This window comes from Caretta caretta, chromosome 1 (assembly GCF_965140235.1).
Source record: "Caretta caretta isolate rCarCar2 chromosome 1, rCarCar1.hap1, whole genome shotgun sequence".
In the NCBI taxonomy this organism is placed as follows: domain Eukaryota; kingdom Metazoa; phylum Chordata; order Testudines; family Cheloniidae; genus Caretta; species Caretta caretta.
The window spans coordinates 229,855,148-229,876,769 of NC_134206.1; the positions used below are offsets into that span (position 1 = coordinate 229,855,148).

Sequence of the window (21,622 nt, forward strand, 5' to 3'; positions counted from 1 at the left end):
GTGCTGGTGCCTTTTTTTTTTTTTTTTTTTTTTTTGCATCTGGACTCAAGCACTGGACCAAAATAAAATATACAATTTTATAAAATATATAATTACTAATACCTAGAAGTATATACTTAGAACCACCCCTCTCCAGTATTAGAGCTGTAGGATTCACCTTTTCTGTTTGATATTTTCCTCTCTATCTGTTCAGATGTGAAAGAAAATGAAGACTAGCAGCTCGGGTGCAGAATTAAAAGCAGATCAGAATCAGCAACCTGTTTCCCATTGCATGGCCTAAATCTTCAGCTGGGAATTGGACCACAAAACTCACTCCCTGAGCATGACTTGAACATGCAGATAAGGTATTCAAGCATACTACAAAACTCTCTTCTTATTACCTTTTTTCCTCTTTGATGCATTAGGATTTCTAAAGGAAACATTCTGACAATAAAAACTGGTGGTTTGCAGTGTCTGCTAGGTTATGATGATTCACACAAGGTGGTATACTGGAATACTACTTTTCTATAGGGGTGTAAGAAAAAGGATCATTGTAGGAACCAGTGAATACAGTACACGTGTACTATAAATCAGTAAGACAGAGAAAAAGAAGAACCAGTTGGATAAATTGAGACAGTTAAAGGATGAATGATCACTACTTGGTTAATAAACAAGAGACTCCAATACGCCTGTCATTCATGCCTTCAAAGATTTGCTCAATAAGACTAATTCAGATCTGTCACATGAAACTGAACTGTGCCTTCTAAGAAGTAGCTCTCACCTATCTCCTATATGTGTTTCCTTTTTATCATCTACACACACAGGTTGCACCGGTTTTACTAAAATCAGTGTTTAAATATATTTAGTTAAGCTGTTACAAACAGCTGCACTTACGTACTTAAATTGATTTATAATAGAGACATATTGATCAAGATTTCAAATTAAGCTAACTCAGTATAAACCAGCTGTAAACCTATTCAAATATGTTGACACAGGCATTTGCCTCAGTTGAACTAAGGGTTCGTCTGCACTGCAGCTTATGTAGACATGCGCTGCTAGCTGTACTGTAGGTAGCTCGCTAAAAATAAAAGTGAAAACACTGAGGTATGGGCTTCAGCACTGGCTGTACAAGCCAGTCTGACCCCCCCTGAGTCCGTGATCACTTGTGAAGAGGTGCTGAAGCCCACGGTGTGGTGTCCTCGCTCATGGGCGGTGGGTATAATAGGCAAGGGGTGGCTATAATAGGGTTGTGGTGGGTGGGGAGGTCTGGCGGGGGAGGTGAGAAGCAGGTGAGTGAACGGCAGCTGGGTGGGGGAGGAGGTGAGCAGAGGGGGGAAACTCACAGTGGGGGGTGAAGAGATGAGTGGCGAGTCAGTGGTGGGCAGGAGTGGGGCCTGGGGAAGAGCAGGTGTGAAGTGTGGCGGGGCTGTGGGCAGAAGAGGTGGGACAAGGAGTTAGCCTCCCCCTGGGGAAGTTTCACCCACTGCCCACTTCTGTTTTTAGCAAGCTACCTAGAGTACAGCTATCATGGGTAACGTCTACACAAGCTGCCATTCACCCCCTCACCTGCAATGTAGATGTACCCAAAGTCCATGTAAAAAAAAATTGTGAAACCTTGTGTGTGCAGACAAGATCTATATTATATTGATTTATTTTGATCTGGAACTCTTCTGGCATAATCTGCTTAATGGCCAGCATAATTGTACAACTGCAATGTTAAGCATCAGCGTGAATTTTTGGTCTTGTTATGAATTTGACTGACTGGAAAATTTTTCTGGAATGGTCTACGTGTTTTCCTTGCAATGGGATTTAACCCACATATTTGTCATCCAGGGTTTGTTTTGAAATTAATTTTATTAATTTATTCCAAACAGGGTATCCCCGTAAATTTTGTCCTGCAAAAAATTGTATGGGTTCCTCTCATCAGTAATTATATTCCTAACGGATGTGTCTGGCTGTATAGTACATGATTTATGGACACACTAATGAGAAATATTGAATTCCATCAGGACAAATGGCCATGTACCGTATAGCCAGGCAGTTAGGAATTCCGTCATATATAGAATATTTGTCCCTCTAGGAATTTATGGTTTAGGCTGTCCAGGAGTCCGTCCTGATCAATCCTAGAACTAATCTTATTATTTATAGGCCCAAATGTTTGTCCTCTTGGAAATCCTCATCCCAAAGATTAATTCTGTGGCATATGTCTGTACTTCAGTGAATTGAGTTTGTTTTCTTGCCAGGAATTCAGTATGTATACAACTTTTTTAAGGGTCATATTCATTTTGGCTGGGATTGTCAAGGGCCTAAGAGAGTTAGGTACCCAAATTCCAACAGATTTCACTGGAATTTGGGTAACTGTCTCTCCCAGGCATGTCTGAAAATTTCAGCCTTCAAAAGTATGAGGGGTTTAAACCTGTAGCTACCTATAAGTTCTTCATTGGTATTTTTGCTGCATACTATGGCCACTCAGAACTTCACTGGTATGGGGATAGAACTGATATTGTTCCTAGGTAAAATAATGAAGTGGCTGATATGGGACTCAATAAAAGAATTATAGGAGGGTAATAAAATCCAATCAACATGGATTTATGGAAAATAGATCCTGTCAAATTAGCTTGATATCTTTTTTTTTTTTTTTGGACAAGGTTATAAATTTGGTTGGCAAATGTAACAGTGTTGATGTAATATACTTAGACTTCTGTAAGGCATTTGCTTTGGTGCTGCACGACATTTTAATTAAAAAACTGGACTAATACAAAATTAACATGAAATGAATTAAATACTGCCTGGCTGACAGATATAAATATGTAAATTGTAGTTGGGGAATCATCAAGAGAATGTGGGATCCATCCGGGATCAGTTCTTAGCCCTACGCTGTTAATCATTTTTATTGATGACCAAGAAGGAAACATAAAGTGATTGCAGAGCAAGTTTACAGATGACACAAAGATTAGGGGAGTGGTAAATAATGAAGAGGATAGGTCACTGATAGAGAGCAATCTGGATCTCTTGGTAAGCAGGGCACAAGCAGATTCTCTACTTTACTGTACGCATCTAGGAACAAAGAATCCAGGCTATACTTACAGAAAGGGGGACTATCGTGGGAAGCAGTGAGTCTTAAAAAGACGTAGGAGTCATGGTGGATAATCAGCTGAACATGAGCTCCCAGTGTGATGCTGTGGCCAAAAGGGCTAATGTGATTCTTGGATGTTTGACAGAGTGCTGGGAATCTAGAGCTGACCCAGCATTCTGGTCACTGTGTTACCAGCTATTACCCCTCTAGAATGGATTTAATTGGGGGCAGGGATAGATGTTCAACGGCTTAATTAGGCAGGATGCTGATGACCTTATGAAAGCAATCAACTGGGAACAGATAAAGAACAGGAAGGAAGTGCAAAAGTGGGGAGGCTAGCAGGAATCAGGGGGATACAGGATGATAAGATCTTACCCTCTCCCTTCCTGGAGGGTGGATTAAGGAGGGAATTTACTTCCAACTGTATGCTGTTGCGCAAAGCTGTACTGGAGAATTGGTGGAGGTCACCCAATAAATAACACATGGGTGCTTAGAAACTCGTAAGCATCCGGCCTGTTTGTGGTGGTCCAAAGGGCAGAGAAGGGAACCTGTTAACAGATCTCAACTAAGAATAAGGAGGCTATGACCTATGTACTTGGAACTGGTGGGTCTGCTGCTGGAATACTGTGTCCGCAGTTCAAGAAGGAAGTTGATAAATTGGAGAGGGTTCAGAGAGGAGCCATGAGAATAATTAAAGAACTAGCCAACCTGCTTTATAGCAATAGACTCAGAGATCTCAGTCTATTTAGCTTAATAAAGAGAAGATTATGGGGTGACTTGTTCATAGTCTATAGGTACCTACCTGGGGAATCGAAATCTGAAAATGGGCTCTTCCCAATGTAGCAAAGAAAAAAATATAACAAGATCTAACACTGGAAATTGAAGCTAAACAAATTCAGACTGGAAATTAAGTGCACATTTTTAACCGTGAGGGTAATTAACCATTGACACAACTTACTAAAGATTTTGACGGGTTCTGCATTGCGGGGAATTTTAAAATAAAGATTGGATGTTTTTCTAAAAGATACGCTTTAATATTTCAAACAGGAATTATTTGGGGGAAGTTCTATGGCTTGTGTTATGCACCAAGTCAGACTAGAAGATCTAGGTGATCCCTTTTGGCCTTAGACTCGATGAACTCAGATTCATCTTGTTCTATATGCAGACTCTTCTAATATCGAAGTTAGAGAAGAATGTTTATTAGCTGTTAGTACCAAGGCCTATAACTCACACAGTTGATACCATTCTGATTCTAATCAGTAGAGAGCAGTGACACACATACATGCTAACCAGTATATTAAAGAAGAGAAAGTAAGAATTGTATTCATAATGCTAAAGGCTGGTGAACATTTAATGAGTTATAAAAACACTTTTTAATAATATATTGGCTTATTGTATTACTTACTCACATCCACTAAACTTGATCAAATGCCTTCTTATTGGTATGCTTGTGGTTTTGACCTTTCTGGCTATATGCCTTCATTTGTAGATATCTGTTTTATTGTATCTGAAACTCAAAAACAACAATAATATTTTGAAGGGGAAAAAAAGGTTGTAACACATGCGCAAGGTATGATCTAGATCCTTAACTGGTGTAAATCTGCCATAGCTCCTTCGAATGCCATGGAGCTAGGCCAGTTTACACCAACTAAAATCTGGCTCGATATATGTATTTGCAATATAATGTGAATGTATGCATCTCAGAGTTCTTTGACAAGATCATAGAATGAAAACTTTGACAGGGCCTGAGGATCGTGGTGAATGTTTTCTTCAAAATCACTTTGATAAATATAACCCCAATAAAATATTCAAAAGGATACAAGGGTGCATGATAAACAGAATAGCCAAAGCTAAAGAAATACAGGATCATAGCATTCAGAGGTGGAAAAAGACTTATCTTGAAAATGGAGTCCATATTCCTGCAAGGCAGGATGCAGTCAGGTAATTTTAATTTTGGTGTTTCTGAACTTTTGAGTGCTTTATTTTGTAATCTTTATAATGTGGTTTTACTGGATGTAATGCCTTTTTTAAAAAATCAAATGAAAAAAACAGGAATTCTATCACGTGGCATCATATTGATGCTCACATGGTCATCAGCAGGGTTGGAATCTTTTGATCAATAACCCAGACCCCTGTCACTTGAGCTATGGGAGTAACAGATAGAGAGGATGGCAACCTTCTATTGCTAAGTAACAGCACTAGAGGGGAATGAGAGGTACACCATGCCAGTTTCATGGATGTCTGCTGTCAGCAGAGAAGTGATGAGACTTGGGAATCCTAGCTTCCACTCCAGGCTCTGGAGGAGAGTCTGGCTTCTACTGCGATCTAAATTTGACTCCTCCTGCCCTGTCCCTGTCCTAGACCTGTCTCCTCTTCATGCCTGACTCCTCATCCTAGTCCCAGGCTCCACTTCCCTGGCTCCCAGTCCCAGGCTCCTTCACTACACTCCTCATCCAATCTCAGGCTCCTTCTCCACTCTCATCCTGCCAAGCCATTCCCAGTCTCTCTTTCTCCTCCCCCCTCCCAACAGCATCCAGTCCCAGTCTCCATCCCTCCCCAGACTCTTTGTCTCAAGTTGCTCCTCCTCTCCTCCCCACCTTCATTCCCCTGGCTCTTGTGTCTTCTGCATTCAGTCAGGCCATTTCCTCTTCCACGCTGCCTGTGCCCCTGCAAAAGGGGTCGTTCAGAGAACAGGAGACACTGGGTCACTGCTCTTAGATTTATAGCTGCTTTGGGTTGACAATATCACCCCTGAATCCCCCAGCTGGGCTCCAGGACTATAAGGAACCTTGTTACCCACTGCCTACAGCAAGAGAGAGTCTTGTGATAGCTGGGTATCAGCTCCCTAGCATCACCAATCTTTCTGACACTCAAGCTGTGTCAGCCCTAACTTCGCCTGGCAGGTTATCAATAGGTGCATCCTAGTCTGAGGCCCTTTGAATTGTTCCCTTGAGATATCCAGTCCTTGCCACTGGTGACTCAGAAATTTCGGATCTTCTGCCCCAAAGGTGCAGTGTACCCCAGTTTATCAGTTTTGCCTTAAACCACACCTCCTGTAAACCATGCAGCACTTGTGAGCACTTTAATAAAATGAAAGCAGGTTTATTTAAGAAAGAATAAAGATTTAATTAGAAGTGAGAGAAAGTGATGGAAACAACTGCTTACAACACACAACAAAATCATAAAATGTGAACCTAGGTCTACACTTATGAATAGTTACCTTTCCTATCTAATAAAGTAGGCTCCCGCCCTCCCTCGCTGCCCCCTTTCTCCCCCCCCCCGGCCGTTCAGTCTGTTGCAGAGCTGTCTGCTTTCACAAGAACTAGGATCCAAATGTTCATGAAAGCCCACCCCCTTTCCTTAAGTGATTTCCTCAGCAAATGGCTACAGAGTGCCTTTCCCTACACTCTGTTACACTGAGGCAGTCTTTTTTCTTTATTCATAGCCAGAAGGGTCTCCTGCCTGCTATAATGCTCCTTTTCACCTCCAAGTGGTTACAATCATTTGCAATTGTCCTTGATGATTTTCCATTAACTGTTCTGGGATGTGGCAAGAGTAGAGACACTGGAATCTTGCATTACCTTTCCAGCTGACATGGGAGGGGTGTACGTCAAGTCCCTCTTGCTTAAGTAGATCATCACTCAGACATCTTACCCTCCCGGTGACCGATTTCTTTACACACACGCTCAAGAAAGTCTTGTTACAGCTTCACAGTTAAAATCCAAGTCCATAAAGCAGACTTTCAATATAAAGACATTATTCCTTAAATATTACCCACACATACATATCACAATGATTGAGTCTTGACAAGTTACAAGCTTTCTCTAGGTTTCTGTATAATTAGGAAGACAAAAAAGAATTTGAAGAACAGCTAGCCAAAGACTCAAAAAGTAATAGCAAATAAAGAAAGAAAGAAAGAAAGAAAGAAAGAAAGAAAGAAAGAAAGAAAGAACATCAGAAGCAGGAAGCCTGATAAACAACCAGTGGGGCCACTGGACAATCAAGATCTTAAAGGAGCACTCAATGGTCTTTGGAAAATAAGGCCATTGCGGAGAAACTAAATGAATTCTTTGTCTTCACGGTTGAGGATGTGAGGGAGATTCCCAAACCTGAGCCATTCTTTTTAGGTGACAAATCTGAGGAACTGTCCCAGATTGAGGTGTCATTAGAGGAGGTTTTGGAACAAATTGATAAACTAAACAGTAATAAGTCACCAGGACCAGATGGTATTCACCCAAGAGTTCTGAGGGAACTCAAATGTGAAATTGCAGGACTACTAACTGTGGTATGTAACCTATCATTTAAATCAGCTTCTGTACCAAATGACTGGAGGATAGCTAATGTGATGCCAATTTTTAAAAAGGGGCTCCGGAGGTGACCCCGACAATTACAGACCAGTAAGCCTGATTTCAGCACCGGACAAACTGGTTGAAACTATAGTAAAGGACAAAATTGTCAGACACATAGATGAACATAATTTGTTGGGGAATAGTCAACATGGTTTTTGTAAAGGGAAATCATACCTCACCAATCTACTAGAATTCTTTGAGGGGGTCAGCAAGCATGTGGACAAGGGGGATCCAGTGGATATAGTGTATTTAGATTTTCAGAAAGCCTTTGACAAGGTCCTTCACCAAAGGCTCTTAAGCAAAGTAAGCAGCCACGGGATAAGCGGGAATGTCCTCTCCTGGTTAAAAGATAGGAAACAAAGGGTAGGAATAAATGGTCAGTTTTCAGAATGGAAAGAGGTAAATAGTGGTGTCCCCCATGGGTCTGTACTGGGCCCAGTCCTATTCAACATATTCAGTCTATTCAGAACTATCTGGAAAAAGGGGTAAACAGTGAGGTGGCAAAATTTCCAGATGATACAAAACTACTCAAGATAGTTAAGTCCCAGGCAGACTGCAAAGAGCTACAGAAGGATCTCTCAAAACTGGGTGACTGGGTAACAAAATGGCATGTGAAATTCAATGTCAATAAATGCAAAGTAATGCACATTGAAAAACATAATCCCAGTTCTACATATAAAATGATGAGGTCTAAATTAGCTGTTATCACTCAAGAAAGATCTTGGAGTCATTGTGGATAGTTCTCTGAAAACATCCACTCAATGTGCAGCAGCAGTCAAAAAAGTGAAAAGACTGCTGGGAATCATTAAGAAAGGGATAGATAATAAAACAGAAAATATCATATTGCCTCTATATAAATCCATAGTACACCCACATCTTGAATACTGCATGCAAATGTGGTTGCGCCATCTCAAAAAAGATATACTGGAATTGGAAAAGGTTTAGAAAAGGACAACAAAAATTATTAGGGGTATGGAATGGCTTCCGTATGAGGAGAGATTAATAAGACTGGGACTTTTCAGCTTGGAAAAGAGACGGCTAACGGGAGATATGATCATGACCAGTGTGGAGAAAGTAAATAAGGAAGTGTTATTTACTCCTTCTCATAACACAAGAACTGAGGGTCACCAAATGAAATTAATAGGTAGCAGGTTTAAAACAAACAAAAGGAAGTATTTTTTTTTCACATAATGCACAGTCAACCTGTGGAACTCCTTGCCAGAGGATGTTGTGAAGGCCAAGTCTATAACAGGGTTGAAAAAAGAACTAGATAAATTCATGGAAGATAGGTCCATCAATGACAGGTTTCAGACTCCAGCGAGAAACTGTTGAATTGGAATTCATTTGCAAATTTGATACAATTAACTTAGGCTTGAATAGAGACTGGGAGTGGCTAAGTCATTATGCAAGATAACCTATTTCCCCTTGTTTTTTCCTACCACCCCCACCCCCCAGACGTTCTTGTTAAACCCTGGATTTATGCTGGAAATGGCCCACCTTGATTATCATACACATTGTAAGGAGAGTGATCATTTTAGATAAGCTATTAGCAGCAGGAGAGTGGGGTGGGAGGAGGTATTTTTTCATGCTTTGTGTGTATATAAAAAGATCTTCTACACTTTCCACAGTATGCATCCGATGAAGTGAGCTGTAGCTCACGAAAGTTATGCTCAAATAAATTGGTTAGTCTCTAAGGTGCCACAAGTACTCCTTTTCTATTTAGGTCCATCAATGGGTATTAGCCAGGATGGGCAGAGATGGTGTCCCTAGCCTAAGTTTGCCAGAAGCTGGGAATGGGTGTCCGGGGATGGATCACTTGATGATTACCTGCTCTGTTCATTCCGTCTGGGGCACCTGGCATTGGCCAATGTCTGAAGACAGGATACTGGGCAAGATGGACCTTTGGTCTGACCCAGTATGGCTGTTCTTACATGTTACTCTTTACGGATAAATATCCTGTAAGACCTGTGTTTGGTGTAGTCAGTTTGTCAGGAGTGAGGTGACAATAGTTTGTAAAGAACAGGGGACACTTCGCCAGTGGGTGTGTCTCTCTCTCTCTCTCTCTCACTCACTCACACATCATTGCCTTTCAGAATGGTCTCTCTGTTTCAGAAAAGCCTGTCCCCCTGCAATTTTGTTTTCATTCTGTCAGCTTCCAGTTCTTTCTCTCCTCAGTTGCTTCTCACTCCAAAGCCATTTTCTTTACATTCAAGCCTCTATCTGGCACATATCCAGTTGCTTCCGGGCACACACATCTACTCTCTGCCCTTTGCTTTTGCTTTTTAACATCTTTTCTCTCTCCTCATTTTCTTCCTCACACACCAGCCCTTCTTTGAGCCCCTAACATTTCTCCTGCAGTTTCAGTCCTGCCCTTTGTTCATTACAACATTTTCCATGTTGCTTATTGCCGCTGCTACTCACTGTACAACACTGCTGAGCTCATAAGTAAAAAAAGTAAGATGACGCTTTGTGATGGCATATAAGGTTCTTCACGTTATCTTGGAGAACATGAGTCCCAAAACATTTTGATTGAGCTTATATTTTGTTGTGGGGGGGTGGATGAGAGATTTTTCTTTTATTTAAGGTTTGGTTCTGTGACTTAAATTTCAAAAACAAAAATGGGTTTGGGTTTTTTCATTTCCACATGTTCTCCCATCTCTTCTTGTATCTAATCTAATCTCTTTCTATACAGCATTTATCATCGTGGTATCTGCATGTTTAAAGAGACTTACTGTATGCAAGTGTAATGAAGAATGATTGGTTCTTTCAGACAGTCATTTAATCCATAAGAAATTGTGTCTCAGTTGTCACTGCAGGAATGTAAAAGTAAAATGTACATTAAAGAAAACCTAATTCAGAACAGATCTTTGGAACCCTTCACTCACATAGAATTTTCACAAAGGCGGAAAAGGCATTTACACAGTAATACCAAACAAATTTTATAGGATCGGTATCATGTAATTAATACCAAATGAGATACTAATATTTACAAGACACCCTCAGCAAAATAGGAACATTACAAAAAGTTGCTAAAAATTTTTTCTTCCTTTGGAGAGTAGCAAACGGAACCATGAGAAACTCATTTACTCTTATGTTGTTATATTCTCTAATTCTGTTAGATGTCCTGTATAAGTTAGGTTTCAGAGTAACAGCCGTGTTAGTCTGTATTCGCAAAAAGAAAAGGAGTACTTGTGGCACCTTAGAGACTAACCAATTTATTTGAGCATAAGCTTTCGTGAGCTACAGCTCACTTCATCGGATGCATACTGTGGAAAGTACAGAAGATCTTTTTATACACACAAACCATGAAAAAATGGGTGTTTTGTAGTGGTAAACACCCATTTTTTCATGGTTTGTGTGTATAAAAAGATCTTCTACACTTTCCACAGTATGCATCCGATGAAGTGAGCTGTAGCTCACGAAAGCTTATGCTCAAATAAATTGGTTAGTCTCTAAGGTGCCACAAGTACTCCTTTTCTTTTTGCTGTATAAGTTAGTAATCATGTTCGTTTTGTATATAATAAAATGGGATCAAAATGATTGATAGAATTTTGCACTTGCCTAAAAGAGAGGAAGCAAATGCATAATGAGGTTTTATGTGAGGGATTTAATGGAATCTTTTGGAATGAAATTCTTAAAATGAATAACAATTAACAGCCTTTACTTGTCATGCACATGCAGACACACAGTTTCTCCATTCTTCTTTTGGCAAGTGTATAAAGATTTGGAACATTATTCTATTTCCAGCAAGAAAACTCTTGGATTGATTATTATTCTGAATTTTTAATTTGAACTCAGGAGTACCGCTGGATGAGTAAAGAGCAGGTTTTTAGTACTCACTGTGCGATGTCCGTACAAATAGTAAGAGGATTAAGTGTCATTGCTCAAAATTTTACCTAATTATTTTTGAGGGCATGGTTCATATATATTGAATCTTCCACTGTCATAGATGGTTTGTCCAAAAGTAATTTAAGAAAAAAAGACTTAAGTAACATACATTACATTTGTGATTTTCATCCTAAAGGATCCTAAAGCACATTGCAAGTGATTCTATGTAGGAATTAACTCACTCACCACTAGAAATGGAGTGAAGCAACTGTTTAACAGCACAAGACCAATGGATCTCAACCTTCTCTGTAATGTGACCTCACCTTACCACAGAAATAAATTCAGGACCCCTCTCCCATCTAGCCATAAAAAGGGAGGGTAGCTATGATCCCCCTGGAGCTATTCATGACCACCTTGGGGTTGAGAACCCATGTATTGGACAACAGATTATAACAGGCTGAGGGGACAGTTAAACCACAAATGGATCTTAGGTGGACATGAAATTTGGTGAGGACACCGAAATTAATTAGGCTGCAAAAAAAAAAAAAAAAAAAAAGTGCCAGGATATTCTTAATGATGACCACAAGTGACTAGGGCCTTGATTTTCTATTTCATGCAAAAGACAGCACTTCTTGTTGCCAAGTGTCCCTTAATAGCCTGCTGAGTCATTGTTTAAAACTGATTCAAAGGGAAAACTGTCACCTGCTGAATCATTAACACATTTTCCACAGTAGTTGGGTATTGCCTGGAGGACTCCCATCCAAGCACTGACTAGGTCTGACCCTGATTTGCTTACAAGATCTGAGGACAGCTCAGTCTGAGGTAACATGGCTGCTAGCTAATCTCTTTTAGCATTTAAAGGAATTACGCATGCACATCAAGAGGAGAATATTCTTGTTCAGCTCCCAGAAAGAACATTCATTAGAAAAAGGATAAGACTTAAGCACCCAGCCTGTCTGTAAGGCCCTACCTACATTATTGAAATCTTCTAAAAATCTCTTGCCATTGCTAACGTGAGTTCAGCCCCCATTTCATTTAGCAATGGTGTGAGCCAAGTGTAGTGGACCACTGGGTTTTCTATTGCACTGTGTCAGTTATAGCTGCTCTGTGTAGACAAGGCCATATTCATCTAAAACAACAGATTGAAATGTACTATAAGATTGTCAAATAACTTTATATTCTGAAGTGAGCAAATTATGAGATTTTAACAGAAGTTACAAGTTTCACCATAAAAACAACAGGCTACATAAGAAAAATACAATTCCCTCCAATAATCCCAGAGGACCCCCACAGCCTTATACATCCCCTTCTGTGTTGTCAGAGAACAACCAGCTCTCACCTCATTGCTATTTGGAGGTGACTAGCTGGCCCACTCTCTTTTCTCTATTCTTCAGCATGCTTAGCTCTTCAGAATCCTAAGGGAGTAATGCTGAATGGCCAGTCCTGGCTATAGCTGGGACCTGGAAAGGTTTTTCTGGTTCCACTGCTTTAGATGCCATTGACCATTGAATTCTGGGAGGGTTTTTTTGTCTCCTTCCTCTGAAGCATCAGGGATGGTCACAGTTTGAGATGGGACACTGGGTGGGGTGGGTCAGGGCTTTGAAGTAGCATCAAGCATTCTCTGTCTCAGGTGGTTGGCTGTCTGGTTCTTGCTGACATGCTCAGGGTCTAACTGATTACCATATGTGAGGTCAGGAAGGAATTTTCTCCCAGGTCTGACTGGCAGTGACCTTGGGGGTTTTTCAGGTTCCTCTGCAGTGTGTGGGATGGGGCACCTGCCAGGATTATCTGGGTGCATCTCAATCATTTTCCTGCCATTGTGTGTGTGTGGAGGGGGGCACTCAGGCAATGATGCAGCTCGGTCCCTCCTATTCTCTGCCTGTGGCACATAATAGTCTAGTCTAGTATCATTTACTTTGATCTCATTTCTGTTAGGTGGTATAGTGTGTGGGTGGCATAGGTGGCCTGTGAAGTATAGGAGGTCAAACTAGATGATCTGGTGATCCCTTCTAGCCTTTAAGTCTACGAGCTTTTAACTCTCTGTGGGTAACAGACTTCCTAGAGTGTGTTGTCAGAAAACAAACATTTTTCAATAAAACTGATGTGTGTCACTTGCTTATTAATCATTTAAAAGAGACAAATCTCCTCCTCTCCCCAACAGAGCATCAGAATGAGTCTTGCAGTACTGAACTGTCTCCCCTATTGCAATAACTCAGATTTGCTTTGTCGTAGCTACTATCCTGCCTCAAGGCCGGATTCTGCCACCTTTACTCCATTGAAGTAAGCAAGATTACTTACAGAGGAAGATGCTACTTAACACAAATAAGGATGGCAGAATCTGGACTATTGATTTTAATAGGAGTATTTTAGGGGGGAAGGTACTACTTAAAAAAGGATCAGACAATATTATTTACACAAAATCCTCGTGCACAGCAAAATGTCTGGGTTTTATCTTGTTGGCTCCTTGGATTTAGAATCCCAGTGGGATGACCTATAGCCAGATCATTTTTAATTAAAGTGGAATGTAAATATTCCAGTAAATCTGCTCTTGATTCAGAATCTTTTCCCTCAGCCTCCCTCTGTTCTTCAAGATACCTGAAAGAGCTGAAAGGTGTAAGACCATAACCTCTTACGGTTTCTGTCAAAATTACAATGCAAATAATTAAACTGGTTGTCAGCTGTTTTGATCCTTCAAAAATATTTTTCCTTTGTCCATAACATAGATGGGTTATTATTAGTAAGTTTTTGTAAATCCGCAGCCAAAATGTCAAATATATTGTATTTTACTTGAATATCTGTTTATCTGAGGGGTGGAAATGATCTCAACAATCCTCTTTATTCCCCCAAAATAATCATCTTTTCTTTTCCTTCAGTCTCGAAGGAAATTTAATTGCAAAGAAACTTTCAAAATCTCCCAGCGAGCACAGGATTCCTAAACAATAAAAGCTGTCTTTCCAGTGGGATAAATCTCTTCCAAACAAAGACATTTTATTTTCTGAGCACAGGAACACAGAGGTGGTTTCATCAGTCTATTCACACAGGAAAGCTCCTCGTAGGTCGTTTACAATGTCTGAAAGACCATAAATATATACAGATAGTGTGTGCCCAAAGTCTTACACTAATCACAACCGAACACTTCTGATTTTGTTAACAATGGGGAGCCCTTCAGCTACTGGCAATGCCAGTGAAGCTTAGACTGTGAGCTCTTTGGGGCACGGACTGTCTTGTTGTTCTGTGTTTGTTCAGCACCTAGCACAATGGGGTCCTTGGCCAGGACTGGGTCTTCTAGGTGCTACCATCATACAAATAATAAATAGTAAGGAAGCAGCTCACTTTGCTCCTATGGGAATGGAGACTCTCACTCTGTTCTGCAGTAATGGCCAAGCAGAGAGTATTGTACTGATGGGCAAAGGAGAAGAGCGTTCTTTGGCTTAGTAACTTTGCCATGACTAGAGCTGGGAGAACAATGAGAGTATCGCTGCTTATTCAGAGAGGTTGGCCTTGTGGTTCAGGCACTAGAATGGGATTCAGGAGACGTAGGTTTAGTTCCCAGCTCTGCTATGAATTTCCTGTGTGACTGTGGCCCCATCTGTAAAATGAAGATGAAAACACTACTTTTGCCTGCCTGGTCTACATGCCCTGTAAGTGCTTTAGGGCTGGGATAGTGTCTTAGGCCTGGTCTATGGTAAACATTTAGATTGACATAGCTATGTCTCTCAGGAGCATGCAAAATCCACACCTTTGAGCACTGTCACTATGCCAATCTAACCTCTGGTGTAGACACAGCTATGTCAGTGTAATAAGGTTTCTGTCAACCTAGCTCCTGCTGCTTGGTGAGGTGGAGTTCCTACAGTGAGGGGAAAAATCTCCACCATTGCTATATTCTGGGGCTACGCTACAGGGTTACAGCAACATAGCTGCGGCACCATTGCTATACCGCTGTAACCCCGGTAGTGTAGACTAGCCCTTAAAATGTACATGTACACATTAAAATGTACATGTACAGTGGGCCTTTAGAAGCTACTGCAGAGGCTCTCAACCTTTCCAGGTTACTGTACCCCTTTTAGGAATCTGATTTGTCTTGCATGCCCCCAAGTTTCACTTCACTTAAAAACTTGTTGCTTACAAAATCAGACATAAAAATACAAAAGTGTGACATCACAATGTTACTGAAAAATTGCTGACTTTCTCATTTTTACCACATACTTACAATATATTCCAATTGATTTATTTTATATTTACATTTCAGTGTATAATATACAGAGCAGTATAAACAAGTCATTGTCTGTATGAAATTTTAGTTTGTACTGACTTCGCTAGGGCTTTTTATGTAGCCTGTTGTAAAGCTAGGCAAATATCTAAATGAATTGATGTACCCCCTGGAAGACCTCTGTGTACCCCCAGGAATACACGTACCCCTGGTTGAGAACCACTGAGCTACTGTAATTCAAATAGGAACATATTTTATTTGAAAAAGTCCTAAAATTTGTATGGTTATACTACGGACTGACTATGCAGTAAAAATGTGAGGGAATGCAAACGTATGGAAGGGACTCACAACTGCATAATTATTATGGTATAATTCTGAATAAAATATGCACTCAGCATCCCATGGAGATATCCTTAGGACAAAATGAGGCATATGTGTACCCTTTAAATGATTCTAGAAAGTGGTTTTGTATAATGTCACTTCATTTATGCAATTAGAGTTAATGGGTCAAATCGCCAGCTGGTCTGATTTACTCCAGCAAAGTGGCAGTGGGGATGATGTACTGTATTTTGGAGAGCTTGCCTGGTAGGGCTGTCTAGCTGAGTGTCTTGTTTGGGTTTTTTTTTTAAATGGGCTTTTTTTAAATGATGCTATCAGGCATATAACTTTTTATTATCCATTGCCTTTATATATTTTCAGAGCTTTATTGACACTGGTAGAAAAGAAAATGTCAATAATCTGATCCTACATTTCCAAATAAATAGAAAAGTCTGTCAAAACATATAAAGAGTCACAGTACTGTCAAAATTTATAATCCTATACTCTTTTTCGGTATTCAATAGATCTGTCATATAGAATGAAAATGTTGAGATAATTTCAGGGGTGAACTGGAATCGCACTTAATGTTAGGCGTCTTAATGCAGTATTATGGTCTATAATAAAGGTAAACTGGTAAAAACACTGGTAAATTGTAGTTCAGTGTTCAGTTCCAGAATATTAGAATCTCTGTGTTTGACTCACTATGTCTTTCTGTCTGACAGTTCCTAGTGCATCCCTCAGTACCTGCCCTTCACTCAGAAATGAAGCAAATGATTAAATTGGCCCAACTAACAAACATCTTCCACTCCAAAACATTTCTACCTATATTAGGCCCAGTGATCTTACAGGGAAATGAAGTTATAGAACATAAGTTAACAAAAGCTTTGGGGACGTCCATCCAGAATAACAGGCCACAACAATGCATATTGATCATAAAGGTGGCGCGGCCAGTATGCCTGCGGGATGCATAAATTCAACGTATCCCCATGGCAGCTCCCACCCGTGGGGATCCATTGGCTGTTTCTTTAAAGTTGCCCTCCTCCAGCCAGACCCCTGGGAAGGGCACTAGTACAAACACTACAAGCACTCTCGCCGCATGCAGTAGCCTTCTTTGGGGGCAGGTGGGTGAAATGTATATACACCCTCCACACCAGCCAGGGTAAATCCAGCCATTTGTGTTGCTTTATCTCTCTTGATTAGAAGGGAGCACACAGTTCATCCAATGTGAGGCCTCACCTGCTCAGCACAAGTCTCTGAGAGTCTGTCTATACTCCAGTTAGACATCTGAGGCTGGCCAGTGCCAGCTGACTCGGGCTCAGGTTAAGGGACTGTTTAACTGCGAGGTGGGAGGGTCCCAGAGCATGGTCTGAAGCCCAAGCCCAGACATCTACACCTCAGTTAAGCAGCCCCTTAGCCTGATCCCCAGGAGCCTGAGTTAGCTGGCACTGGCCAGCCTCAGGTGTCTAATTGCAGTGTAGACATACCCTGATTTTATACCTCTAGCTCACATTCCACACAAGAACCTTTCCAGGGATGAGAATCTAGAGTTTCTGAAATCCAAGACTTTGACCCTTGTGTAACTTGAGGACAAAAACCCATGTTGTCCTTTCTCTGTCACTGAAATTGTTTCTCCTTGCCAGCACACACAACATTTATCCTCCTTTCAGAGCATCCTGGGATTTCATACTGGCAAAATCAGTTTTGTTAGAGACATTTTTTCATTGGAAGGAAAGAAGGAATCAGACACCTTGGCAGTTTTGTTTCCACATAAATCAGCCATTAGCTGCTACCAGAGCAATTAGATCCTATGGTGATTAGAAACATATATATTCCTTAGATACCTAGATAGACCATGGTAGCTCCTGTAGTTCAGAGGTTCATCTCCACTGTGATCCCAATTCCAACTACTTAGCAAAAGACTAAGATCAGGATCAGCTGCCTATATTTGAAGCATCTCAGGTGAACCATTGTCAGAGAGAAGACATCAGACTAGATGGACTATTAGTCTGTTCTAGTGGAGTATTTTTCATGTTCATCTCACAGGTTTCCACAATGGTTACAGAGCAAAAATAGTAAGCATGTTTGCAACCTAAAATAATGTTTCAGTTGATATTGCTCCATAATAGCTTTCCATTTGTGTGTCTAGCCATTAAAATTGGAGTAATACAAACCTTAAGAATGTATTTTCTAATAAATAGTAAAAGCTTATTGTGGACTGGTAGCTGCAGAAATGCAATCAGCAGACCCATCTTGAGGAAGAAAAGGGGACATAGTTTAGGAGAGAGAAAAAATACTAGTAATGTCATTATATAATATACTACAGCAACTTTTCCCAAAATTAAAGCATCCATCATTATTTAGTATGAAAAGAGCTTTTAAAATATTGGTTCTAATTTACAAATGCAGTAAGATAGTAGGAGGATGGTGTACCTGCTGGGAAAATAACAATTCCCAGGAAATAGAAGGCTTGGAGTTTCCTTTTGCTTCATGATCTATGTACTGTCACACCATATGGTTTAAATATGTCCAAGCAGATTTAATTATCATTCATCACGACACATTCAGTATTTTGAATTTGTGGCGAGCAGCATAGTCTTTTCACTTTATCTCTATAGCCGTATTCCTTATTTTGCTTACTGTGTGAGCTATTGTCAAAGAACAGCTAACATAACTCAGCCATTTAGTATTTTGCTGTTTTCAACTACATTACCATGCTGACTAATTAATGAAACAGCTTATCATGCGAACATTCTACAATGCTGTGTTCTTTAAAAGAGGCCACGTGTGAGCTCAGCTGACAGCAGTATTAAGTGTCTGTTACTATTGCTCTTAAAACTCTTAGGGACTGATTCACCCTTGCCCTGCACTGTGTGTAGCTGTTTCATTTTTTTCAAAGTGGCTGTGAAATGCTACCATTCTGCTTTGTAGATCCACTTTGCATGGGAGCAAGTGATCATACAAGGTGCAAGACAATAGTGACCTGAGTCCTTAGGACCTAATTTTCAAAGCATCCTTCACTCAGAACCTCTGAAATTCAGATCCCTAGGGCCCTGTCCTGCTCCCATTGACATCAATGGCAACTTTCTCATTGACTTCAGTGGAAGCAGGGGCAACTTTTTAAGCAAGGATTCGAGGTATATAGTATTTCCCCAAAGACAAAAAGCCGGGGCCTCAGGTGGTGTAAATCAGTTTAGCTTCTCTGAAGTCAACAGAACAACACTGATTTACACTACCTAAGGAGTTGGCCCTAGGACATAATGCAAAAATACTTAAGTTTAGATTCTCCACTCCCTTTCACCTTGTAGTGTGTGGAGCGGATGTAAAACACTAGTACCCTGATTTGATAGGATTTTATATCAATTATACTACCAGTATAATTTGCATAGTCCTTTATAAGATAGGAGAAAATTCAGTTGCCAAAAGAATAGAGCCATCATGTGGTGACAGAAGTCAAGACAGTGGGCCTAATTTTGATCTCAGTTACACCAGTGTAAATCACAGTTAACTCCATTGAAAGCAGTGGGGTTACACTGGTATAAGTGAGAGGAAAAACAGCTCCTGCAGCTATGGGGACTGGATGGCTCAGGAGCAGTGGTACTGGAACTAGGGGTGGTGGGAGTAGTAATAACAACCCAAATACATGGTTTCCATCACCCCCACTATAAAAATTATTTCAGCACCCTGCTCAGGAGAGCTAGGAATGGTCTTTGCATACTTCCACCTCTGAGGTGCTGGTGCATCTCTAGTTTGGCCGTCAATATGAAATGAGTTGGTGGTTTAAGTCCATTTTACAGTGGGTCTGTCACAGAAACTACCACTATAATTAGTAATCTCAGCAGAGTGACTAAGGGTGAAATTTAAATCTTGCTTACCCCAGGTGTAACTCCAGTGCCTTAACCAGCATGAGATCAACATCAGCCCCTAATGACTGAAGTGCATCACTAACCTCTTGTGACACCTCAAGATGTGTTTCCTTACAATGTGCTCCGTAGCATATTCAGACTCCAGAAGAAAGTTACACTGAGGCGTGAATCTAGGGGTATGCCTATTCTGCAATCACAGGGTGTGATAGGAGTGTGTGTAGACACATCCAAGCTAGCTTTAATCTAGCTAGCTCGGGTCCTGGAGCAGTGAAGCCATGGTGACATGTGCTTCAGCACAAGCCAGCCACAGGAGTAATTACCCCACGGTTCCAGGAGTCCTTGCTGAAGCCTGCACTGCCATGGCTTCAGTGCTCTGGGACCCTAGCTAGATTATAACCTGCTTGGGTACATCTAAATGAGTTCCAGTCCTATCATGTGATGGACACCTTCTTGGCTGTGTTGAGGTGCTGTTCACAGCATTGAGTGGAAAGCTGATCCTGGTGGGACGACTTCTGTAATTTTCATGTGCCATTATGATCACAGCCCTGCATTCTGCCCTCATTCACACCTCAGTAAACCCATAGACTTCAGCAACTTCAGTGGGGCTACACAGGAATAATGAGGACAGAATCTGGCCTTTACTCATTTTCAAAAAAGTCAGCACTGTCCCAGCTAATGGGGATGTCCCAGCACTGTCCCAGCTAATCAGATATTAACTTTTTGTATATTTACGTTTTTATTATTGTTTCCTTGGTCCTCCTTCCCCATTCCTCTGAATGTTTACTACACCTGCTCATAGAGCCTTGTCTTAAAATAGTTTGTAAATTCTTTGGAGTGGGATTGTCTTTTGTTTACACTGTGTGTAGCACTCTGGGTCCCTGATCTTGATTAGGGTTTCCAGCTCCTGCCATCCATATTATGGTGATAAAACCAATAATGTCCATCTGTAAAACTGAACAATTAATAGTTAACTACCTCAAGAAGGGTAGGGTAGCAAGTAATGAATGTAAATACTTTGAAGTCTTTAGATGAAATTCACTATAGAAGTGTCATTTATATTCTTTATTAGTGTAAAGAAATCAAACTGTCAACCTCTGATAGCAAAGGACTCAATCTTTAAGAAGGCACTTTACAGAGAAAGTAAATTTACTGTATCCATTCCTATGCCACACATGTGTGCGCACACACACACACACACACAGCTAAATAGCTAAAGCAGCGTATTAGGAAAGCTGGAAAATGAGCCTATTAGCAGAATTGAAAGACAATATTTTTCACTGAAGAAAAATAAGGCTTTCATAGCATGCACAAGTGTTAGAAATAATGTTATTGCATTCCTTTATAGACATTTTCCCACTCTAACTATATCAAATATATATGATCTTAAAAACAAAGTGAGGAATATTCTAAATTAATAACAATCCTCTGTATTTACATAGTGCCTTTCATCTGAGGATCTCAAAGCACTTTACAAATATTAAGGAACAATGCCCCATCAAATCTAGCCCCACATTAAGATTTTGTAAAAATAAGGTTTCACATTATCTAAAACCAACAGAAATATTTCTGATTAAAAAAAATCCAATGGAAACAGATATTTTAACAAACATTTCCCTGCAGTATTTGCAAGTCAAGCATTGCATAGGTATGCAAGTGCAGGAGAACCTGAAATTGAAAGTGACTGGAAACTAAGTATTCTATTTTCATTCCAAATGGAGAGAAGCACACAAGGTAATCAAAGAACATACACAGGGAAAAGTAAATTAGATTTCTAAAATGTGTTCTGGTTTAATGAACTGAGGTGGAGTTTGCTACATGGGTAAGGAAACACATTTATTTTATAAATACATGGGGCCAAGTCCTGACCCTTTCCCCATTTCCCCTGGTGCTAGTCTGGCAACATAAAAACATGTGGAAAGCTGGCTTAAACAGCCACCTGTATTCCCCTTGTAAAGGAGCATCACCTGTCTCTGGCTACTCCCAAATTAGGGGATGTACT

General features: G+C 40.4%; 1 protein-coding gene across 5 annotated transcripts in view; it reads left to right on the plus strand.

The window, feature by feature from the left end:
• SHISAL1 (shisa like 1) overlaps nucleotides 1-21,622 on the plus strand; it is a 289,388-nt gene that overhangs the window by 113,120 nt on the left and 154,646 nt on the right. For all 5 annotated transcript variants that reach the window (XM_075121338.1, XM_048825185.2, XM_048825195.2 and 2 more), the window contains one exon: nucleotides 194-344. In XM_075121338.1, the coding sequence (XP_074977439.1) occupies nucleotides 334-344 (11 nt within the window). In that variant the 5' untranslated portion in view covers nucleotides 194-333. The remainder of the gene's footprint in view (nucleotides 1-193; nucleotides 345-21,622) is intronic.